This window comes from Dasypus novemcinctus, chromosome 1, assembly GCF_030445035.2.
Source record: "Dasypus novemcinctus isolate mDasNov1 chromosome 1, mDasNov1.1.hap2, whole genome shotgun sequence".
NCBI classification, from domain to species: domain Eukaryota; kingdom Metazoa; phylum Chordata; class Mammalia; order Cingulata; family Dasypodidae; genus Dasypus; species Dasypus novemcinctus.
Genome location: NC_080673.1, coordinates 23,538,276 through 23,564,975, shown reverse-complemented (window position 1 = coordinate 23,564,975; position 26,700 = coordinate 23,538,276). Strand labels below are relative to the sequence as shown.

General features: G+C 35.8%; 1 protein-coding gene across 4 annotated transcripts in view; it reads right to left on the bottom strand.

The window, feature by feature from the left end:
- Positions 1-26,700, bottom strand: part of SPOCK3 (SPARC (osteonectin), cwcv and kazal like domains proteoglycan 3) — a 542,360-nt gene that overhangs the window by 119,070 nt on the left and 396,590 nt on the right. For all 4 annotated transcript variants that reach the window (XM_004482191.4, XM_058310106.2, XM_058310073.2 and 1 more), the window contains exon 6: positions 21,532-21,646. In XM_004482191.4, the coding sequence (XP_004482248.1) occupies positions 21,532-21,646 (115 nt within the window). The remainder of the gene's footprint in view (positions 1-21,531; positions 21,647-26,700) is intronic.

The window sequence follows — 26,700 nt, the reverse complement described above, 5'->3', positions numbered from 1 at the left end:
TTAACTGTGCTATGATGTCTTGGCTTGATTTTATGTTCACTTATTAGGGCTTTAGTAAATTTTATAGTTTTGATAATTGAGCCTAATTTTTGAAGGAAGTTTTGAAGATTAACTGCATGCTAAGAAAATCAATTAAATAAAAATTTTTCTAAGAAAATCAATTAAATAAAAATTTTTCAGTTGGAGGGAGAACTGTGAGTTAGTGTTCTTATTAATTATTCAGGACATTACAAACCTGTTCCCATGCTAATGGAGCAAAGTTCTCAATTTGACTCAACTGAGTAACCACTGACAAATACCTGAGAGCCCTTTCTGGTGCTTGATCTTGCAAGATCAGCAGGAATAGTTAAAAGGACACAGCGATTAATTCTGCAGGTTGCAAAATGCTGATATTCTGGTTTTCTGAGGTAAAATAATCACAGCAAAACATAACCCAAAACACATGGTCAAAAATCTTACAGTGGTAAAACTGTCTAAGTACTCCAGCAAACATAGAGCTGTGACTAACTCTCTGCTATTTCAGGACTAGAAACTAAACCCTCAGGTACAGCAAATCTTTTGCACATTTGTGCTCCTGGTTTCCATTAAATCTGGGCTGGAAGATGACTACATAAGAAATATCTATAATATGGCCACAATTTTTTTTTTTTCACTATTGAATCACAGTGCCATTCTTTCATTCAAAAGATAACTAATCAGGATAATAATCCAATAAATTATAAAATTATAATTACAAACTAACAAAAACTTAAAAATTGAATAGTATTTATATTTAAAAATTACTTTTAGACACTTTGGTTTCAGCTTCAACATGTAAAGAGCTAAAAAGTCAGTATGCCTCTCCAATACCAAGAAAAAACTCAACAAACTATTGGGCACATTTTTTGGTTTGATTATTGACTCAAACAACAGGAATTTATTGGCTCATGGTTTTTAGGGTAAAAGAAGTCCAAATTCAAGATATCAGTAAGACTTGCTTCCTGCCTGAAGTGCACAGTGCTCTGGTGCTGGTTGCTAACAATCCTTGAATTCCTTGGCTTTTTCATCACATGGCAGTGACCTCTCCTTTCTTCTAGGTTCCTCTGACTTCCTGCTTCTTCTGCAGCTCCCAGTAATCTGGATTAAGACCCAAAGCCTTTTTGAAGATAAAATGAAAAATGATTTGTCATAGACCCTAAAGAAAACTGAGGCTTCATGGAAAACAACTAGAATTGGGCAAACGCATAGGGATATAACACCCAGGCTTTCCTTATCTGAAGCAGAAGTTGATGAATGCCATAAATAGTTAGAAACATTAATACCAATAATAGGTTTTGTAATTTTGATTATTCGTTGGAGGCTGAATGAAGATTAGCTTGAGTGTGAGAAACTCCTGGGAGTCACAAATAAAGGAGAGGAGCACAGTTTTGTAGGTTTCCTCTAGGAAACCCACAATGTTCTTACAGAGAGGATCTGAGAAATCTTTCTACATGGTCTTAGCAGGGAGAGAGGAATTAAAGCCAGCATGAAATCCTAGTTCCTTCTCCCTATAAAATTCCTGGTCTCCGGGGGAGTGACTTCACCCAAGGCCAAGTCTGATACCTTACTTTAGCTCAGGGGCCAGTCTTAGGGGGCCCCACACTTTCTTCAGTTTTCCTGCAGGAACCCAATAGGGAAGATCACTTTGACACTGGCAGGGCAGGGAACAGAATATTGTGAAATAAGCCCAGAGCCTTCTCTACAGCAAAGGTCTACTCTCTCCAGGGGGAAAGACTTTGCCAGAGATTTGTCCATCTAGGAGAAAGAAGTACAACCCCTCCAGCTCCATTCAGCCTTCCTATTTCACCTAAAAATATAAATAGATCAGATAGATAGATGGATGAGTGGTTGCAGGGGTGGGTAGGTAGATGGATGGATGGATAGATAGATAGATAGATAGATAGATAGATAGATAGATTTGACAGATAGATAGATAGATAGATAGATAGATAGATAGATAGATAGATAGATAGATAGATAGATAGATTTGACAGAGGCAAGGGCTTCAAGGAAACAACCTGAGACCTTTGTACTAGAGAAGATGTCAGGAAGGGAAAACAAAAGAAAGCAAAACTAACAAACAAAAAAACACCATTATTTCTGGAGAAGGAATAGAATCACTTTTGAGAGCCACATTCTCAAGGTGAAATTAGAACGTTAGTGGCTGCCCCAGTTCCCATGCCCTATTACCAATTTAATAAACCTCCAGAATAAATTATAGTGAACTACAGCTAAAAGCCTTGGGAGATAAAAACTCATTCAATGTATCAGTATAAAAATTAAGTCCCAGCACCAAGAGAAGGAAATGAATTTAAAATTCCTGATGCCTGTACTCATGACAAATATTTAACACAGCCCAAATATAAGCAAAATTAACATAAATCCTCATAAATAAAAACTTTTTATGTAATTACCTATTACCATATTCATCACATCCAATTTTAACACAAAATTATAAGGCAACAAAAATTTTTACAAATGCAATCTTAATAGACAAAGCAATCAATCACCAGAACCAGACTCAGTTATGACATAAATGTTAAAATTATTAGACAGATTAACATCAACTCTATCCATTTCCACACATTTATAGTCAAAGTTAATTAAAACTTCTACATACATTAAGCATTAGAACTCCTTCACAACTGTTCTCTTATCTTCTAATAACCTGGAGTTCATGGTAACATGTTATAGTGAGTAGCAGTTGGTTTATGAATGGGATTGTGGCTGAAAACAGTAGTCTATGGATGCAAATGTCAATTGAAGGAAAGTTAGAGAATAATCTAGGAACTGAATAACACAGAGAACGTAGGGTGGATGAGAATTGTGGTTAATAGTACAAATGCAAGAATGTCCTTCTGTGAACCAGAATGGATAAAAATAATTATTTCAGGTTGTGGGAATGTGGAGAAACATGGGAAAAATACAATTAATTTAATCTATGGGCTATACATGCCAAAGATTTACTGTGTTAATAATAGGGGTGTATGGAAAATATATGTCAAATATATGCTATGTACCATAGTTAGTGGTGATAGTTTGATGGTATCTCATAATCTGTAACAAATGCTCCAAAATATTGTGGTGTGTTTATGAAGGAGTGTTGTATGGGAGTTCTACAGATGTGTATGATTGTTTTGTCAGTTCATAACTTCTGTGATAAAAATATATTTAAAAATTATCAGACAGGAAATTAAAGATAATTATGATTACTATATTAAAGGCTCAAAAGGAAAATGAAGAAAACTTAAAGAAAAGAAGGGTAATGTAAGCAGGGAAAGGAAAATATACAAAACAATGAAAAGGAAGTGTTAGAACGCAAGAACACAGTAACACAGAATAAAGAATGCCTTCAACAGGTTCATCAGTAGATTTTACTCAGCCAAGGAAAGAATCAATGAACTTGAAGATATGCCAATAGAATTCGCAAACTAAATTCAAAGTGTAAAAAGAATAAAAGAGAAACAAACAAGACAGAACATCCAAGAACCTTAGGACCATATCAGAAGGTGTAAAATTAGCATAATTATAATAATAGAAGGCAAAGAATAAGAGAACAGGATAGAAGATAAATGTGAAGAAATATAGCTAAGTACTTCCCAAAATTAATGATAGACACAAATAAGAGATTCAAGAAGTTTGGAGAATTTCAAACAAAATAAATACCAAAACAACAACCAAGGCAAAACCAGAACCCCACTATATATATTATATTCAAACTTCAGAAAGCCAATTACAAAGAGACAATCTTAAAGGGAGCCAAGAGTGGAGAAGGGAATGGGAGGTTGAGAGCTGGGGGCTTATGTACAGAAAAGCAGCAAGAAGAATTACAGCAAACTTTGCATTGGAAACTCGACAAGAAAAGGAGATTAGAAGGAAATCTTTAAAGTGTTTAAGAAAAAATTACTTCCAACCTTGAATCCTATATACAGTGACATTTTCCTTAAAATGTGCAGGAGACATAAAGACTTTCTCAAGCAAATCAACTTGAGGGAATTCACTACACAAATACAGTCAACTGATTTTTGACAAAAGTTCACAGGCAATTCAATGGAAAAAAGGATAGTCCTTTTAATAAATGTTGCTGGAATAATTAGATCTCCATATGCAATGGTATAGATATGTTTGGGATTGTGTTGAATATATAGATCAAATTGGGAATAAATGACATTTTAGCTTTGTTGAGTCTTCCAATCTATAAATATGGACGATCTCTATATTTATTTAGATTTTTGATTTCTTGCTCAGACTGCACATTACCCAAACTTAATTTAAAATCTATCACATGCTTAAATGTAAAGTGCAAAATTTGAAATCATTTGGGAGAAAATATAGATGAAAATCTATATTTGGTTATCAATTTTTAGATAGAACAGGAAATGCATGAATTATGAAAGAAAAATTTGATGTTAGCCTTTATTAAATTTAAAATTTTTGCTATGCAAAAGAATGTAAGAGAGTGTAAGAGAATGAAAATTAAAACCACAGTCTGGAGAAACTACTGCAAATCATTCATCTGATAAAGAGTATAAGCTATAAAGAACTATTAAATTTCAACAGAATTTTAAAAAGTAAGCAGCAAATATGAACAGACACCTCACCAAAGAAGATATATAGATGGAAAATAATCATACAAACTTGCCCATATTTGTGATTAGAGATTTAAATTTAAAACAATAAGATACCACTTATCTTATTCAACCATTAGAATAGCTAAAATTTAAATTTCTAGCAATAGCAAATGTTTACAGGGATTTGGAACAGTTGGAATTCTCATACCACTGTCAAATGGTATAGTCTCCATGGAATACAACTTGTCAACTTCTTAGAAAGTTAAACATAGCATTACAATAAAATGCAGTAAACAGGCACCTAGGTATATTCCCAACTGATTTGAAAATATATGTCTAATCCAAAACCTGAACACATATACTTAGGTCGGCTTTACTCATAATGTAAAAACCTAGACGCAGTCAAGACTTACTTCAATAAATGAACGGATAAGTAAATTGGCACATTCATACTATAGTAAGCTATTCAGTGATCAAAAAGAACAAGCTATTAAAATATATATACATAAATCTTAACATCATATTGCTTATTAAAATAATCACTCAGAGAAAGCTAAACACTTGATTCGATTTATATGACATTCTAGAAAAGTCAGTAATATAGAGACAGAACAGTGGCTTCCAGAGGTTTGAAGAGGAGGCTAGGGTTGACGAGGTGAACTCAAGGGAATTTTGAAATCATTCTGTATGGTACTCTGGGGGTATTTTATGACACTATTCACTTGTCAAAATCCACAGAACTTTTACAGCACAAGGAGTGAACCTTAATGTATAGACTTTTAAAATCAATTAGTAGGGCTGGGGGTTTCAGGATGAAATGCTGATGGAGGCAAAAAAAATCTAACTCTATAACAAGTGTGTAATATACCCTCACTGAAGGGTTTTGGAAAAAGGGTGCTGAATCAAGTAACTTTGGAAATGGAGTCTGTAAAACTAAGGACAAAAGGAAGCAGAGAAAAACACTGCATTGTAGTTGGTAAGTTTGTTTCCCATAGGGTATAGCGTAATGATTCTGAAACCACTTTACACACATTCTAGGATTGAACAGATAAGTAAATGCATGGGGATGATAGGATCCAGGTTTCTCACTGCTGGAGTAGGAGATTACAAATAAGGAGAGAAGTCTAGAATGGACTATGTGGCATGGACTTGAGATGGAGACATCAGTATAAACTCATGTTTAGCTTAACATACAAAATGATGGCTTGATATAGAAAACTCATAGATATGTGTCTATTCACTGGTTAATATACCTGCATATATTTCCTTGCTCTGTCAAAGCAGAGGGCCTAGAAGCAAAGACACCCCAACAGCATTCAGCAAACCCAGTACTCAGAACGTGGTTTCTAACACCACTCCCCAATAAAAGGTAGCAGGAATAATTGGAGAAATGACTGATTCTAGGGTTGGGACAACAAATACACAAGATGAGCCTAGAGCATTTTTGTACTGTCAGAAAGCAAGGAAGTATATCATAAAACAAACAACTGGACTATGTCAAAGAGACAGAGGTAAACTGATAGAGCTCCCAATAGCTAAACCTGAAACAATTTTACTAACAAAATGAAGTAGCACTGAATTATAAATCAAAGTATAAAATAAATATTCATAAGTCCATATTGATATAAATGAGTGAAAGGACAGAAATATTAAGGGGAAGGAGGTAGAGAAAATCACTCATAAAAAGAATTCCTAATAATTTATGCAGATACTCTGCCTCAAGAAAGTTGGGCAGAACCCTCCCCTTAAGTGTGGGTTACAGTAAGTGATTTGTTCCCACAGTCTGGAAAAATGGAAAAACTGACTTTATAGTGGAGAAACCTGGCACAAACTACCACAGTCAGGTGACCAAGGTTAATTTCATCAATTTTAAGTATTGTCAATAGTTTTCACCGTTTACATCAGGGGTTCTTAATCTTTTTTTGTTCAATGGATCCCTTTGCCAGTCAGATGAAAACCATGTATCCCTTACTAAGTAAACACTATACTGGGTATTATTTAATAAATATATCACACCTGTACCCACATGTCCCCACAAGAATAATGTTTTTTTGAATTTCAATTCAAGCTCATGGGCCCCTTGGTAAGAACATATGCTGTACATGGTTTGTTGTGTTAAGCACTTTGCCTCTGTGATCTTTTTTCTGAAAAGCCTCTAACCCCAAACTATTAGTAAAATATCTGGTAAACCTAAAGTGAGGGGCATTCTCACAAAATACTTGACTAATACTTAAAACTTTCAAAGCCATAAAACACAAGGGAAAGTCTGAGAAATTGTCACAATCAGAGAAGTCTAAAAAGACTCAGTAATCAAACATAATATGGTGTCCTGGATAGGACTCTTCAAATGAAAAAGAGCACTAGGGAAAAATTAGTAAAATCCCAATAATGTATGTAGTTTAATAATGATAATATATCAAAGTCATCATTTATTAGTCATGGAAAACTCACCAAAAGAAACAAGATGTTAATAATAAAGGAAACTGTGTGTGGTGCACAGGAACTCTCTGCTGTCTGTGCAAATTTTCTGTAAACCAAAAACTATTCTAAAATTTTAAAAATTTACTTAAATTTTTAAAAATATAGAATTTTCCATATACATCTAATTTATATTTCACAAAATCTTGTGAGAGTTATTTACATTTCATAACTAAGAACACTGAAGTTTAAATATTTTTCTAGGGCCATGGAGTTATCAAATAATAAACAGAACAGGAACCAAACCAAATTACAGAATCCTAAATTTTTGCTCTTATACTATTTATTCAGTTAATATTTTCCTATAAATTGACTTAAAGATATTTTTCTTTTTATCATTAGCTTCAAACTCAGCAACTAATTTATGTTAAAATGAATATCTTGCTGTAATAGTTACATTTTTCCAATAAAGCTTCATTAAAATGAATATGTTCATCTCAATTATCTATAGGAGAAATTTATCAGCCTTTGAGGTACATAATGTCTCTTTTCTAAATTCTAATATCTCTTTTCTAAAATTCTCTATTAGTACTAAGTTATTATATTCCTGAAAAATAAGCTCACAAATCCAATTCATTTAATTTCAACATTATTATCTGAGCACCTTTAATAAAGTGAGCACTACTGATGATTCAAGAGTAAAGGTTCATATACACAGTCATCAATACAAAGGGTCCATTAATTGATCATCCTCCTTCACTAGTCATTGCCCCTATAATTGGGGGATTCTTGCTGATCCATTAGAGAATGTGGCAGAGCTTCCAAAATGGGAATTTAATATTCCTTTAGCTATTGTTTGAATCTCCACCAACTGTGACAATGCACCTTGAACACCTGAACACGTTTACATGCCTTATAGGTATGCTCAAGTGTGCTTCCTCCCATGTACCTCCCATCACTAACACCCCACAACAATGATTCTCCCCGGCCAAATTTGTAACCCTTCTGTGAAGTAACCTATACATGGCTCTTTTGTCCTTCTATTTGTACTATAATTAGTACTAGAGTTGGTAGGTGTATGTCCAAGAGACTTAAATCTTTGGGCTGTCCATGTGCCAGCTGGGCCCTGAATCTCAATGGAGTTGCAACACCTACTCTCCAGTTCCCTGGTCTTACCCAGGACAACTAACATGGAGGTGATGATGGATAACTACCATACCAAGGAACCAAGAGTCTATAATTGCAAACAAGAGAGTTCCATCCATCGGCTCTATGGGATCACAGCTCCCTCTCAATTAGAGGTGGAGTGGACACCACCATCCCAGAATCCTCAGGACTGGGGAATGAACTATGGACTAAAGTTGACTTACTAGTATTCTATTATAGACTTATTGTGATTTTAGCAATGGAAGAAATTATATCATTGATGTGGAGGCAATGGCCACTGGAAGTTCTGGGGGTTGGGAGAAGAAAGAGCAGGTATAATATGGGGGCATTTTTGGGACTTGGAATTGTCCTGAATGACAGATACAAGCCATTATAAATCTTGCCATAACCTACAGAAATGGGTGGGAGAGAGTGTAAACTACAATATAAACTTTAGTTCACCCTTGGTAGCAATGTTCAAAGATGGGTTCCTCAATTACACTGAACCACACCAATGTACCACACCAATGAATGAAGGTTGTTGTTAATGTGGGAAAATGTGGAAAGTTTGGGGAGTGGGGCATGTAGGAATCCCCTATATTTTTTTATGTGATGTTTGTATAATCTAAGTATCTTAAATTTTTTTTTAATTAAAAGAAATTTTAAAGAAAGAATAGAAGAGGCTAAAGTAGCAACAAAGAGCTAAGAAGCAAGAGATAGGAAGCTGGGAAGAATTTGTTAATATTTCTGGTGGCATGAAGCTATATGTACCCCAGAAAAATGTTCTTAAATCTTATACTTTCCTGTGGGTGCAAACCAATTGTGTCTTACTTCAGTTAAGTTATGAGCCACCTCATTCAGGATGGATCTTAATCCTATTACTGGAGTCCTTTATAAATGGAACAAATACAGAGAGAGAAAAAGCCATGGAAGCAAGAAGCTGAAATCAACAGAAAAATTCAGAGGAGAAGGGAGAGGTCAGTAGACCCTGTCATATGCCTTGCCATGAAACAGAGGAGCCAAAGGTTGCTGACAACCAGTCGTCGGGAAGAAAGCATTGCCTCGGTGATCCCTTGATTTGGATATTTTCCCAGTTTCAAAAGGTAAGTTAATAAATTCTCATTGCTTAAGCCTAACCAATTGCAAGGTTTATGGAAACTAAAGCAGCCTAGGGAACTAAAGCAATACCCCGTGGGTCTCTTGCATGTCTGCATTTCTTGTGACAGCTTTTATTCAGAACTACCCTTTCAAAGATGTTTATATAGCAAACAACATTGGAAGATATAGTTTCCCCCTACAGGGTTGAGGGCAGATTTGCTTCCTGTCTAGAATAATAAAGATAATGTCCTCCTCTGGAGCAAGGGTTGGGCAGGTTTGGTATGACTCCACTTAAACACTGGGGCTTTCCTAAGCTCAGGGTTCCTCAGTTGTGACACAGACCCACTGTGTGGGCTGCTCTAATAACACACCTGTGCTATTTGGGGTCAAGGAGAACCGATGTGAACGTGAAGGCCATACTTCAAGTAAAATGACCTCTGTCTCTGACATAGGGGTCTCTTGTCTGTTGCCAGCATTTATGAAACGATGGCAGGCTACCTGGTTAGCTTCCACACAGGAAAAAATCTCAGGCCCTTGAAAAATAACTGTTATTGAAAAACAGAAGTTGTCATTTAGGTACTGTGCCAAGAAAGCTATATCCATTTAATTCAATGTAATCCTCACAGACAACCAGTGGATTTTATTTTACTATATTACAAAAGAGGATACGGAAAATTAGAGTGCTTCACTAACTCAAGGTCATGCACTTCAAGTCAGTGACAGTATCACCGATCTAACTATATACCTGTCTGACAGAACACATGTGAGTTTAACCACTAGGATTAACTGATTCCCTGGATATTTGGATTTTATGTAGGAGACTGTACAATGATCATACTTTTTTAGAAATATAAATTGTAGAAATGGATCTGGTACATGAGATATATACAAAGAGACATAAAATTAGGGCAGATGCAAATCTGATATCTTATTGAAAGGAGTAATCCCTGAAGTTTTAGAATTTTAATAAAGATTCTTGCCTGACCTACTTAAATAATTATATGAACACATTATATTTATATGAATAGACAAGATAGGCGTAAGTTTGTACTAAACTCTCCAGATGGTAAAACACATTTGTCTTAAGATAATAATTGTGCACCCTATTTTTGTTATTCTCAAAGGTGGGCAAAATCTTTATAGCCAGTGACTGATAGAAAGATTTTGAAGGAAATACAGAGATATTTGTCATGATTATGATTTGAATCTGTAAATTACTGTTGATATATAAATATCAATTTATATGTTGGTCATACCTTTGATAATGAATGCCACTTTTCTGTGCTATCCTTGATTCTTTAAAAGGAAAAGAGGCTGGAACTATGTATGATTAGATTTTCAATCGGTAGAAATTCAATCCTTATTTAATATATAGCTTTGGATTTTCTGGTAGGTACAATTTTCAAAATCCTATTTTTAAATTTAAAATCCCAGCATTTTTTTTTAATTAAATTAAAATTTTAAAAAATCATTAATTGTACTGGTGTATTGCTTTAATTTATATTCTTTACCTACACAGCATTTGATTGAATGTAAAATATATGATTGAGAATTAGCAAAAGAGAAAAAATAACATTCTATACATTTAGAAAAAAGCAGGTATCATGTCACCATTTATAATATTCTGAAAAAAATTTTATGGGCAAAGATAAAACTTGACATGCACTTAAATGAAGTAAGAAAATAGGGAGAAAAGGATCAATTGGATAGATATTTTTGATATATTTTGCACATATAATAGGGGCTAAAATTAAATACAAATAGTTAATTGAGCATCAGAAATATCATTGGAACCTTTGTACTGTTGCACATAAATTTGATATTCCCACACTAGGTGAGCTGGGATGGAGATCTCTAAATCACCGTTTTCTGGACGAAGGCAAATAAGGGACTTCAACATAAATGTATAGAAAGAATTTGTGACAGAAATAATGTTAAACAGTCTGTTTAACGCAGGACTAGTTATAATCTATATAGTATGAGCATGTATTATGAATTTCTAAATTGAGGATTTTTATGCAACATTTTTCAAAGGCTGTCCTTTTTTTCCTCCTGATTCTAGAGATACTAGATGCAGCACTATTGTGAATGATGCTTTAAGTTTATTAGGATTCAATATTTTAAAGTTTCTCTTATGCTAAAATCTGATATAAACAAAGATGTTTTGCGGTCACCCCTCGGGCTGAAGTGTGGTTTGCTGGCCTGGCGGGGGAGCAGCTGCGGCAGGCCAAGCCACTGCCCCCATAATAGGGTGGCTGGCCGGACTCACCGCCACCCCTGAAGGAAGCTCGGCATGGGCGCAGAGTGCCCTCGGGTCTCCCCTTCTCGGCAGCCATGCTTCCGCGGCCGCCCCTCCTCCCAGATGGCGCCACCCAATGCCTTGTGGGGCGGCACCCTTCTTCTTCCTTCTCCCTGCGCAGGCACAGGGTGGAAAATTCCAGTCTGCCCTTTTCCCCTCCCCCGACAGCAGCAACAGCCAGGCGTGGGCGGAGAAATCCAGTCTGCCCTTTTCCCTTCCCCCGACAGCAGCAACAGCCAGGTGTGGGCGGGAAACTCAAGTCTGCCCTCTACCCCAGCAACAGCAGCCACCAATCACTAAACCCTGCCCCTTCCCCCAGCAACAGCGACAGCCAATCCCTAACCACCACCCCTCCCCCGTCCAGTACCGCCCACTGACCTTTCGCCGGCAACCAATCAGAACAGGGCGTGGCTTCGACCAATCAGCCTTCCCCAGCCCCTATAAAACTGTTGCCTCTCCCTCAATAAAGTGGACTTGCGTGTTTACCTTGTCTCCGCGGTAGTTCTTCTGCCATGTGCCCTCCAGTCCTGAGAGCCCCCGACAAGGGCCTGGCCTCCCTTGTCCCCAGTTCGTCGCCTGCTTCTCTGGGCGACCCCTTCGTCGCTGGCTTCGCCGGGCGACCCCGTCAGCCGAACCGCGCAACCCTTGTGAGACCGATCCCTCGTCTGCTGCCGGACCGACCCCTCGTCCCAAGTGGGACCGACCCCTCGTCCCAAGCGGGACCAACCCCTCGTCCAGAGCTGGACCAACCCCTCGTCCGCAGCCAGACCCCACCTCTACCGACCGAGCAAGCTGCCGCAATGTTTATACTCTTTATCAAAATTCAGTTCTATCACTATCCCCTTAATATGTCTCCATTTCCTGAAATACTATTACAATTATACATTCTTATAAGGACATGTAGAGATCATAATCCTATATTATTCATATTTTCTTTTTCTTTCTTTTTTTTAATTAATTAATTTATTTCTCTCCCCTTCCCCTACACCCCGGTTGTCTGTTCTCTGTGTCTATTTGCTGCGTCGTCTTCTTTGTCCACTTCTGTTGTTGTCAGCGGCACGGGAATCTGTGTTTCTTTTTGTTGTGTCATCTTGTTGTGTCAGCTCTCCGTGTGTGTGGCGCCATTCCTGGGCAGGCTGCACTTTCTTTCATGCTGGGCGGCTCTCCTTACGGGGTGCACTCCTTGTGAGTGGGGCTCCCCTACACGGGGACACCCCTGAGTGGCACAGCACTCCTCACGCGCATCAGCACTGCGTGTGGGCTAGCTCCACACGGGTCAAGGAGGCCCGGGGTTTGAACTGTGGACCTCCCATGTGGTAGACAGATGCCCTAACCACTGGGCCAAGTCCACTGCCCATATTTTCAAAATGCTTATTAAAATGAATTATATAAAACCTTACGATCATCAACAGATGTGTCTGACCAGTAGTTTAATGATGCTAAACTTTGCCTCACTAGACAACAAATAACAGTTGGACAAATAAAAATACTTCCCGTGTTTTAATTTCATTAGTTCATGAACAATTAGGAGTTGCCACTTCAGACACTGCAACCTGTTTCACTATAAGAAACAAAAGATGTCGAGGCCATTCCTCAAAGCAGAACTCATCTGCATAGAAGTCAGGACCATCCAAAATCAGTTTTTGTCTTCCAACTTCTCCATCTCCTGAGCCCTTTCCACTGGGATCCTCAAGAACTCCTGGCTCATCAATAACCACATTCTCTTACTTCTGAGCACTCCTTTACATGTTCCTCTGACACATCTCTCCTCTGGATTCTGGCTTTTAATCAGCTGTATCAAGTGGTAGCTTCTTTCTCTCTTATACTCATTCTACTGCCAATCTTGGGGGTGGGGGGTGGGGAGGGCTGCTTCTTGTTTCTCATTCCTGGTTTCTGAGCTAGGATCCTGTCTTTCTTAAGCACTGTACCATTAAGCTCACGCAATAGAGATTATGCCACCAACTACCCCTCTTTTTTTCACTGATCTACATATTCCTATACTACATATTCCTCCCCAGATTATTCTTCCTTATTCCTTAAAGCTTTTGCTTCTTGGCTAGCTGTTACTTGCTGAAAACTACTTATACCATAACTCTACATTATTTCAATAACCAAATATATATTCCTTTAAATTCCACTGTCTCTCAGCTCCTTGAACTGCTCTCTTCCAAAGATCTTTCCCTTCTGCCTTCCTTAGCACTCCTTTCCTCTTGCCATATCATATATCTTGTCATTAACAGTAACTATATCTCACAGATAATCTCAGTTTCAAGCATAGTCCTCTATAAGAACCATCTTGCAACTTTCTAGCTAACTATGTGTCATCTCCCCAGGGAGATATGCGGTCCATTAATCCTATACTTGCTTCACTATTTTTCTTTTTCTCAGCAACACTACAAGTATTACGACGAAAGATCAATGTCTTCAAATTCGCATGGAAAAATGATATTTTGCCTATAGTTTATTCCCAGCTATAGTACTTACAAATAATAAGATCAAAATAAAGACTTTTCTGATATTGAAATTCTCATTAGTTTTCCATCCACATATCCCTTTCAAGATGGTATTAAAGAATATATTCAAGAAAACCAAAGGAGAAAACACATAAAAGAGGGAGACCCTGAATCCAAAAAATAGTAGATATGGAGTAGGAATACAGGTTAGAAGCATTACAGATTGTTGCAGACCTAGAAGACAACAGGTCTAGATTGGAGCAGGAGGGCAGAAATAGACAACATGCCAAGTGGCAGACAAGTGGCCCTTAAACAGCAGGTAGCTGGGAATGTTTGCTCTATAAATTCAGTCAATAGTGAATCAAGTCCAAAAGGATTTGGACAGTTTATTACACATGGCACAGCAGGGATAATGAGCTTCAAGTCACCTTGCTGCCCAATGTTACCAAGTCCCATGGGGGAAATGTGGAATTGACCCAGTGGAATGTTGAGAACACAGTGGATCTGTATCACATCTGAGGAACCCAGAGCTGAGAAAAAGCCCAATCTTAAAATAGGACTGCCAGCAAACTTCCCCAAACTTTGTGCTGGAAGGAAGTCACAACCTTTATTACTTTGGAAAATAGGCAAATCTCAAAAAGGCAGGATACTTTCCTATCCTGGAATGTAAATAAAACTGTACTCTAAAGGGGAGGGAAAAACTATATCTAGGTTTTAATGATGTTTGCTTCAAAAGATAGTTCAAGATGTATAAAAAGGCTTGGAGAATTACCTCTCGAAATAGCACCATAAACATGACTGGATTTTTTTTTTTTTTTTTTTTTTTGTAATTCAGAGGGTAAAGGACATGATAAATAAATTCTTTCAAATATCAGACTTTGGTGAGGAATGGCAGGAAAAAAAAAACAACTGTGAAAAACTCCTGAACTACAACAACAAAAATACATCAGCAAGTAGAAGATAAAAAGGTTCTACTCTCCATTTGAGGATATATAGCACAAAAGTCCTCATCATCCAGGTCATGTCCATTCAGAGAAAAAAACCTGCTTTCATTATTTAGAGATGATTTAGAGAAAATTATACAGTAAATTCTTGAACAGATCCCTGTTTCTGGTAGTATCTTCATTACTAGTGATTTTACATTCATTAGCCTGTTACTAAATCTATAAAAATCATAGAAACACCAACCATTTTGCCAATAAGCAGAAAATGGACATAAACAAACTTCAGAAGAACATGCACATAGCAGATTAGTTAATAATTATTTTTAATAGATTTCAAAAAATGTTTAAAGATAAATAGATCATACAAAATGTTGTATTAAAAAATATGAGTATCCTCATACTCCCACTCCCCACCCCACCACCCCCTCTTCCCACATCACCAAATTCTTTATCAGTGTGGCACATTCACTGCATTTGATGTATACATTTTGGAGCACTGCTACACAACATGGATTATAGTTTATGTTGTAGTTTACACTCTCTTCCAGTCCATTCAGTGGGTTATGGCAAGATATATGACGTCCTGCATCCTGCATCTGTCTTTGCAGTGTCATTCAGGAAAATTCCAAGTCCTGAAAATGCCACCATATCATACCTCTTCTTCCCTCTCCTTGCCCTCAGCAACTCCCATGGCCACTGTCTTCACATCAGTGATACAATTTCTTCCATTGCCAGAGTCACAATAGTTCTATAGTAGAATACCAGAAAGTCCACTCTAATCCATATTAGTTAATAATTCATGAAGTAAGTTGACTATTGCAACAATAACTATATTTCTGCATCACCCTAGAAATGTTAAAAATGCTACCCAGAAAAGTACAAATCTTTGTTTCTATCTAAAGAGAGAAGACTAAATGTGTTTTCTTTTTGGCATGTCAGAATGTTTATTATATTATATTTTATGAAAATTTGGCTTCAGCAAGTATACACTAGCAGAAGTTGGCCAAGATTATAGGCAAAGGAAGCCAATACATTTTTAGACTTTCAACAATCCAATTTATTCAACATGAGACCTGTTAAATATATGCCTTAACTGTTTGCTTGTACACGTTCAGCTTTTATATCTGATGTCATTCTTCAAATTTCTCTACATGGTAACTATAACATAATACAAATAAGTTATTTCACACATATAGGCAAAAAAAGGCATATATCGTTATTGAAAGAGCAGATGACATATGGTCTTAGTGGAGGAGAGACTCTTCTGAGCTACAGAGTTTGTATGATAGTGTATCTCAGAGTCAGCGTACAAAGTTTTAAATTCTCAGTAAGACCCTTAGTAACTAGGTGACGTTAAACTGGTTACTTAACTTCTCTGTGATTTAGATTTTTCATCTATATAGTGAGGACCCAAATAGCATACACTTCATAGGGTTGTGATGAGGATTAAAGACATAACACATGAAAAGCACTAGAGCAATGTTAAACATATTAATGTTACATATTAATGAGGGCTAAATGATACTAATTTTAATTACCCAGAGGCTGAAACAAAACCCATATAATGGGTTGGCTTAATAACAGGGGTTTGTTGGTTCACTGTTTCAGAGGCTAGGAGGCTTGCTTCCCCTAGGGGACAGTATCTTCTGGTTGGCCTGCAATCTTTGGGGTTCTTTGGTATTTCCATCACATGGTAATGGATATGGTGATGTAACTCTCCTTTCTGACCTCTGGCTGTTCCTGTGGCTTCTCCCTCTCTCTGACTTTCATTCTGTTTATAAAGAACTCCAGTAATCTGGATTAAAGCCCAACCTGATTCAGCTGGGCCATACTCTAACTGAAGTACCATCTTGAGGAGATCTTATTTACAATGGGTCCATACCCATCAGAAAGCAGGCCAAGTCGAAGAACACATCCAAACTTGGGCACACAATTTAATACACAACAATATTAGTTTGGTCCAAGTGCTTAACAATTGTTAAAAATTTAAACACTACAAAGTTAAGAGATTTTCCCAAAGTTTCAACCTTGGTTGAAATAAGTCTCTTAATTTTCAGAAAGAAATTTGCAGAGAGTGGGCAGAAGAGAGAGAAAGCCTACTTGTATAACTATTTTTACTTGGAAATGTCCCCTGTACTCTGGTTCTCAGTTTCCTCATGTGCTCAACTTGTATACCAATAATGTCTACAGTTTTGAGGAATAAATGAAATTAAAAGGCAAAGTACTTTACACTCAGTAGATGCCAAGTACGTATTATTTTCACCACTCCCCATCACAGTTCTACATGTGCATTGTGTTCTTTCAACTCCATCACACTAACTTTATATGCAACTGAATGTTGCATATAGGGAATGAGCAGGGGTGGTGGTGAAGAACGTACATTTATTGAATGCCCATCGTACATGCAAGTAAATTGCCTCCTTTATTTCATTTAACGCCCTCTAGACTGAAATTGTTTTCTCTAAGGTCACTGGTAACCTTTCACATGCCTGATATTACTGAACATTCCTCCTGTACACAAAAATAAAGATCAGTAAGAGCTCCAGTCACGCTTGGGACACTATTCTCTAATGCTTCTATTTTTAGCCCTGTTAGTCCTCCTTAAAGTCTTCTATCTCTTCTAAGCCTGGGTATATTAGTCTTTCCCAGTTTCCCTACCCTGCTCTTAACACTTTTTTACACCCCAGTAGATTTCATTTACTCTCATGATTTCATTTATTGCCTGATGACTCTATGGTGTTTACTGACAACTCAGGTCTCCTCCCTCAGATGTATAAAACAAACATCTACACTTGGACGGTCAAACACCCTGGACACCTTAAAAGTACTTTGTCCAATACTGAATTTAAGAAAGCTACCATCTACACTGGATAGTCTAACAGTTTTCCATCTTAGTTTTATCACCATAATCTTCTCAGGAGCTATTATTAATTCTTCACCATATCTCATTTCCTAAATACAATAAATCACCATGAAATGATCTCTTAGCACATTATTTTGTGAACCCATGACCTGCTTCCTATCCTAATACCTTAATCATCATATCATGCTGATGTGGGCTATGGGTGGAAGGCTCTGTGTCTCTTCAGAGATAACTAAGTTGTTTGACTTGTGGGTGTAGAACGGTAAGAGGCTGCAGTCCTGCCCTTAGGGACAGTGATAGCGGCTCCAGTCCCAAGAAATGTTTAACAATGCAAGGGCTATAAACTTTAAGTATTTAGGAGAAATGCAAAAACCAAGAAATGTTTAACAATGTCGGGGCTATAAACTTTAAGTATTTAGGAGAAATGCAAAAACCAAATGTGCTAAAGGCTTATCTAGAATGTCTAGAGTCCATGCTAAAAGCTTACCTAAGATGTGGAAGATATATGCTAATTGAAGCCTATTGAGAACTGAAACAAAGGGACCATTTGGCCTTTCCTCTCTGTATAAAAGACGTTTGAAAATCTTGTTCCGGGCTCGGGATTCAAACAGAAAGCTCCCGAGTCCGGCCGGCCGTCAATAAACCATTTTTCCTTCTCAAAATCATTGCTGAGTCCTAGCCTCTCTATACTCAAATAATTAAACTTCTCTTAAATTCCACAACAATGCCTCAATTATCACTAGCCTCCTAACTTCTCTTTCTTCTCCATTCTCGTACCACCATACTTAACCTTCATATAACCCCAAATCAAGTATTTAAAAATTGAAATATAACCTCTCCCATACATAAAAATTCATTGAAAATATCCCCCTACACCTTTAAATATCAGCTGAAATGTCAATATTCTCTGAATGAAATTGATTCACCATCCAAATGATAATTCCATATTAGAATAGTAATATAAATTTAAAGAAATAAGGGAAGAAAGGAAAGAAAGGTGTCTAGTAATGGAGCCTAGAAGCACTAGTTTTTGTAAATTTGATTTTATGTGTCAAAAAAGCAGAAAAATACATAATTAAGTTTTTGAATGAACAGGAATGTGCTTACTTATCTACTTATCTGAAGTCAAAATCCAGAATTTTTAAAATGCAAATTATCTGTTTTCCTTTATATAGGACATTTGTGTATATATACTTGGACCAATTTTTTGCACAGTCATTACTGAAAACATTAGGGTAACAGTGGCAAACTTAATTTTTTCCTCCTTTATAAGGAAATGTGCTTTTATTAGTTTTAATATCTTTCATGTACTTGTAAAGAATTCATTCTGCTCTTAACATAGGAATATTATGTTATCAATTTGGCCACAAATGTAGGAAGTCAAAAAGATTTAAGAACTATTTTAGCATTGGTACTTTCTTCCTTGTGCTTTTGAGAACAGAGGTTATATTAAATAGAATTTTGTGCACTGTTCAGTCCACCAAAGGCATACATCTAATGTAAATGACAGCTGAAAGATTAGAATTGATACTGAACTCAGTTTTATATTTCCCATGTCTCACAGCCTTTGGCACTGTGTAGAAGTGACATTTAAAATTTTTTGTACTACTTTTCCACAGCAGCTAGCAAAATCCTGTACTTGCTTTGCTCTGACAATCTGTCAGAGAGGGATTAGTTTAAATTCTTGCCTCTCTTTGTACGCACAATTGAACACAAATGATCTTTATCCCCTGATGATACGATTTTAAGAAAAGTTTCCTCCTTGACTTATTAATATAAACATTGTACGGAGAATCTGAGCAGCACAAAACATAATTATTGTTTATTCACAGCGAATTCTCTTCTCAAATGTGTTACCTTCCGTAGTCAATGCTCAATGAGTTCCTCTTGCAGTTTGGGGGAGGTTATGATATACTGAGACTGCATCAAACATATCTTCTCATTCCAAAGCTTAAGAGGGGGTTTTCTTGTTGAAGTGCTGTATTGTTTTAAAGGTATTTGCTTACTATGACTACACCTTCTCAAATGTTATTCTTACAAACCCCCAATCACAAGAATGAGACATGGATATTGAATACCACAGTAGGATTTATTTCATGCTTAAAGGCATTATCTGAAGAAAGCCTATCCAAATTTCAGTTAATTGTGTAAAGTGGCAGTGGGAAAGGCACAGATTCCAAAGTATCTCAGTTAAAAGAAAATTACAGTTAGCTCTTGATTATTTGTAAGGTGATCAATATACTCAAAGCAAAGTTGAGCATTTGGGGTGTGGTGGAGAGAGTGGTTTGGGTAGATGGAGGTGGGGGATTCAGAAGGAACCCAGCTCTGAAGACAGACCCAGGATCATGTGAGGCATCAAGGTTTAGACTCCTGGGAGTCGGCTTAGCATTTTCTCCTGCTCAAACGGGAATCCTTGTGCATACTGCCTAATGCCTGAGAAATAATTTACCATTTATTTGAAAATCAATTACTGCTTCCTTGAATAATAAAATTGACTAGTCACTTTGGTAAAGAATAGGGTGCTACATATTATTTTAAATGGCATCTTAAATATCACTCTAATATGTAAAGACCAAAATAAGTGGCATAATTGGAGTTCAAAAGTTCTATCTGTGATAAAATATTCCATATGAAATTGTAACATGGACCAGCAAGTATGGCATATTAAGAAAATACATAGTTGATATTAAATATACTTCAAAATAACTGAAGGTTTTTAAAACGGATTTTTCTTTAAAAAAGGCAAAAATCAATTTCCATATGAATAAAGATACACAATCAAGAAAGGCAGAAGGATGCTGAATAGAGAAAATATATTTTCATTGCTGTTAAATTAGAAGTATTGGATAGTCATTAAAAAACAACTGATAAATGTTGATGGTACTCGTTCAGTGCCCTATATAATAGTCTTTCATTTAAAGACATTGCTACCTCCCTATATTCCTTCATTATCTAGTGCTACAGAAAACTGAAACAAGCAGCCATGAAGAATTTTAGACAGATACAGTATCTCAAATATATGAATAATACAATGTAAATTACAATAAAAAATTTAAGGAAAATCATATTTTATAATATTATAAATATCAGGTTAAATGTATTTCACTATTTTTATTAGACATCAAGCCAATAGAAAAAAAGATTTAAAATTTCTAGATCTAAACAAAAGACAGTGTAATTATGAAATTATTCTGTACAAAATACTACATATATATATACATATATATTATATGTGGAGTAGACATTTCTAGTTAAAAAGACTAGTCACCAATTGATCGGTTTCACCTCTGATAAAAGACAACTTGGTTTTATTATATTATCACTGATCAGTTCCTTGCTCCAAAAGAAAAATGGATCTAAATCACACATTTTAGACACAATGATTTATAGAATGCATTACTTTAGATTTCTTATATGTGATAAGCACATAGGAAAGAAGTATCCATCTAGTACCATTAAGGTAATTGGAAATCTAGAGAAAACCATTACTTGCTCTTCTAATTGAGATTAAAGTCCAAAATTCAAACAATAAAATCTCATTGACAATATAATTACCTTTAATTATTTGTATGAAAGTCAACTCTATTGTGTATTTAATGGCTTAACATATATTGAGAAACATTTTAATAGAATGGAAAGGAGGCAAAACTGTATTTCAGTAGCATGTTTTAATTCTCCTTTTACCATTCACTAAAAATACACATAAATTTTCATCACTTACCTCTCTTAACATTTCTGCTTGTACTTGTGGACTTATCTGAAGGACATGGGCAACGTCCTTCACATTTGACTGACAGTTGTTTTCCTAAGACACATGCCTGATATTCTAGTTTGCACTGTGTAAAGGGAGGAAAAAAAAACAGTAATTATATCACTAGAACATCAAGAAATATTTAGAAAGATGAGTTTTTATGCATATAATTTGAAAATGTTTTACTAAGTAATGTATCTCCAAATAACTTGGTGCAATTTTATAAGTATGGTTATATTACTGTTCCACAGAGGAGACATGGCGTCCAGTTGCTTTGAGTGCCATTTTTGTTGAGCTATCACTGTTGTTCCTAGCTTGACAGCTTTATTAAATGCACTGAATACAGAGTCACATGGACAGAAAGAGGACACCGATTTTAACAGTGCTTCTCTTGATCCCCTTTGCATATATTCTTGGCTTTTATTAGTAGTTATTTGAGTATTCATGTCTCATCTCTCTTAATGGACCCTAAGATACAGAGACAGTATCCATTCAGTTTTTAGACAAGCATTGAATTGGCCTATAATATATCACAGTGGGCAAACAATTGTAAAGTATGAATTTGTGAATTGATGTGATTATAAAACACTTCTATGATTTCCCACAAAGGTGCCACAATAGCCCAAAGACACACACACATGCATGCACAAACATATTTATGTATAAAATAATAAACAAAATGCTTATGTACATATGCATGACATTTACATGAGTACGTATTCATATTTCATACACTATGTTAAAAATATCATGTTATGTTATATTTTGGTATATGATCATTTTAGTACCTCTCTAATTCTACATGAACATTCTAATGCATGGTAGAATTCTAATTCTCCCATAGTTTTTAAGCTGAATCCCACATAGGTCATATTTTACAGTTCTACATTTGCCCAAATATACAGCCATAAAACAATATTGTCACTTAAGACTGGTTCTCTAAGCCCTAGAGAATGTTCTACTCCTTTTCCAAAAAAGTGCCTCAAAAGGACAAGTACATTATGTTTCCTTTCAATGCTTGCATGGCCAGAGGATTAGAGTGTGACCATTGTGCATTTGTTATTCTGTATACACGCTACGAAAAATGAAAGATAAATGGTATTAAACAAAGAGCATTACACCTGAATTAGAATTCAGGATTCCCACTTCTTTGGGGCTAGTTTCTTAAATATCCTTAGCCTTGATCTTCCCTCATGAGTAATTGGGATAATAAGACCTAAACTATACCATTTTTAGACTCAAAACATTCAGTTTTTACCAGTATGGTAACTGTCAAGTACCAGGCTTTCAGTAAATGTTAATAAAAAACTAAATGTAATTAATGTCATATAATCAAATATATTATGGAACATGAGTTTTGTTTTGTTTTTGTTTTCTGTAAATATTACTCTATATGAAACTGCAGACTGAATATCTTCAACTCATTTTTAAATTAATATTTTATACTGGGCATTCGACATGATAAAAAATGTAAACCTATTCCATTTTTTAAGAGATAATGGCTATCACCCTTACTGCAAAAGAAATATATATTGCTAATTCGGGAGTAATGTGATTTCTTTGCTGGCTACCTCCATAACTTACTCCATACAAACTATTTTTAAATTAAATAGGGTAGACTTTCTGGCTCCTATAGGCTAATTTAATTTAACTACAGCTGATACCAAGAGGCACTAAATGCACCAGTGGACTAATCAGATTACCTACGTCTCTACGACATATTTTCCCTTGTCGAACAATTCTTTAATGGCCGTGAAAAATTTGTAACTAGCAATGTAATATATGACTAAACTGTTATTATGTATTTGTCATGGGCCTCTGAGGAGGAACTCTTTCAAAAAGTGTCATTATTTTTCGAAGTTCTTTGTTTAATAAATTGAAAAAACGATTTTGTCATGTAAAATCACATTGAATTTTCAGTGTGAAAATGTCCAACATATAACCAAAAGTAGAATGTAGTTCAGCAAGTATGAGTGATTTAATGAAAGACAAATAAGTTATATGAAACATTGTGCATTCAAATTTAATATCATTTATTGTAACTTCTTCTACCTTAATATTTTAGAACTCTGAAACTGTTCACATGAAAATTCTGACTCATGACATAATTTAAGAAGAATCCAAGGACAGTTATAAATAGTATATAAGTAGAAAATCATATTAATTATAGCTAATAATGAATTTAAATTTTGAAAAGAAATTAGTTTTCTTCCAAGATGTTTATGCCACACTCATTTAAGTTTTAAATATGGTTTACTTTAGCAGTGACTGACTTATACAAAAAGTATGAAAGTCCTGATAATATTGGAATGAACAAAATATGAATGAGCTTTTAGTTTTTCAAAAAGGGAATCATAAACTTTCTCCATTTTTTATCTCTATTATTTTTTACCTCTAGCTATATTCTCGGGTACCATTATAAAAAATATTTCAAAGTTATCTTTCAAATTTGCATGGTATGAAGAAAGTATAGTTTTGCAAAAGAATTACATTATAAGTGAAATGATTTCTCTTTATACTATGATTCTGTATGCATTTTTAAAAGAGCAACAGAATCATAATTATAGCATGTGCATAATATAGCATACGAATCCAGCTTCCTGTAATCAGAAAACCACTTAGCTTTATTTACTTGTGCACTGATGTTGGGGAAAAAAAAGGAATCTTCATAAAGAATTTTACTTGAAGAATATGAGGACGAATTAAAAATGTTACTTTTAAATATTTTTATCTATAATCATTGATTGCATTCCTAATTAATAATGTTCAATTTTCTTAATTATCACGAAGCTGAAATATTTATAAAGGTATAAGTGAACTAAAATATCACTTAAAGGGCATGCTCGTTAGTCTCTAATTACCAAAAGTGCAAATACCATAGAGAAAAATATGATTAATACATTCCTAATTTTTCCAAGTCCCTATGCATTAAGCACATGTAGGTTATGATTTATTTTGAAAAGCAAGGCTACAGAATGATTTTTCAATGATCAAAGCTGCCACTGGTCACTAAAGGTAAATTTCTAACCACCTTTTTAGAATTAGGATCAAAGAAAAAACATACAGTCTTCCAATAGGTGATCTGGGCTGCACACAGAAAGGAACCTAACCACTTGGTGAGTCGAAAGGAACCTAACCACTTGGTGAGTCGACTTTCAAGATGATGAAATCACCAGGGCAATTGTAAATGGCTTAAACCAGAATTTCTCAACCAGGGGTGATTTTGCCCCCAGGGACAATTTGGGTTGCTACTGGCACTTAGTACACAGAGATCAGAAATGCTTCTAAATATCTTACGATGCACAGGACAATCCCTCACAACTAAGAATTATCTGGACCAACATATTATAAACCCTGATTTAGACATAAGTCTACAGACAGTGACTAGGTGTTCCAGATTCTCCAGATCCAGTCTATATTTCCTTAGAAATACTTTTTTGGGCATTCACTAAAGTAATGAAAATCAATCGGAACAATAAGATAACTAACTTACCAACTATGGTATTTTAATTATACAGATAATCCAGAAAATGCAAATCAGCCAACTCACAAAGTACAGATTTGTTAATGTCTCAAATGACTTTCTTTGATTATACACTGTGTCAAGCACTGCATATATTCTTTTGATCCTCAAAGAAACATAAGTATTCTTAAAAGAAATTTTACAAGTAAAGCTTAGGGAACTCTTGCAACTTCATCAAAAATATACGACTGAAAGGGGTTTTAACACTACTTTATAGTTCTAATGTAGAATAAGTATATAGTTAGCAGTAGTTGAAATACAACAACATTTATATTTCTTATAACAATAAAATTTTTATTCAATTAAGTTAACAAATTGGGATGTATGGGACATCACAAATTAAATTTTTTAGTCTATTTTAATCCGTCTAGGACTGAGTGAAATACTACACCTCTTTGCTGTCTTAGACAACCAATATCTTAGATATGAACAGAGCATACATGAATAGTCTTCCTCCTATGCAGATATAGAAAGCCCTTTCCCAAGTAAACTCCCTCCGTCTGAGTTCCTCTACACCCCATTTTGGTATTTCCCATATAAAAATAACCAGAGGAGGAAGAGGATACTCGATCCAGTCTCGTATCCATTCTTTCATTCAATGGGTATTTGCTTTTTACACAGACATATCATAATTCTAAGCATACACACTTAAGCAGGGAGTTGAACATAGCAGGGACAACATTTAAAAACCCTATGCACTATGATGGACAGTATACCACTGACATTACACTGTTGGGGTTTTGTCACTCTACCTCATGTTAAGGCAGGGGTTCTTAACTTTTCTTGGTTCCACGGAACCCTCTGCCAGTCCGGTGAAAACCATGGACCCCTTACTAAGTCCATACTATACTGTGTGTTATTTCATACGTATATCACACCTGCACCAACGCATCCCCACAAGAATAATGTTTTGAATTTCAAGTCAAGCTCACAGACCCCTTGTTAAGAAACCCTGCGTTAAGGAAGAACACTGCTTATTTTGGGCACTTCTCCTTTTCCTACCAGAAACATTATTTTAAGAAACGTCTTATTTCACCACAAATTATTGTATATATACCACCTTCTCCTCAGGGAAAGAGTCATGTGACATGAGGCAGGTCAGAGTTGTTCTTAGAATTAGAAATGAGGCAAGACAGCAGACCCTCTGCTGGGAAAACACCAGAGGTGCGAGTAGAGTTTCTAAGCAGTTAAGATGAGGAAAGGACCGACTGAGTCCTGAAAACAGCAAAGACCTTAATTTGAGCCATCCCTAAGGCTCACTGATGTGCTTGATAATTTCTCCTTTATACTTTATAGCCTGTATTTCAAACTGTTTCTATCAGGCAGCCAAGGTGGCAGCCTGGAAGTGGGTATTATAAATACTAGTTCAATTTAAGCTGAGGGGAGATAAGTGCAGTACAGCAAGGGTCCCTTCAGCCCAGGCTGATAATCAGACAATCCTTGCTCTGAACCAGCTAAAATATTGCTCCAGTTTTGGCAAAAAGATTACCTTACCAAGGACAAATGCCAGGGAACAAATAGAACAACAAAGGTATATCTAGCCTTTACCTTATTAAACATAGTCTCTTAGCTGTAGTATATCATCTAGACCAGTAAAACTCCCATTTTTCTAACAA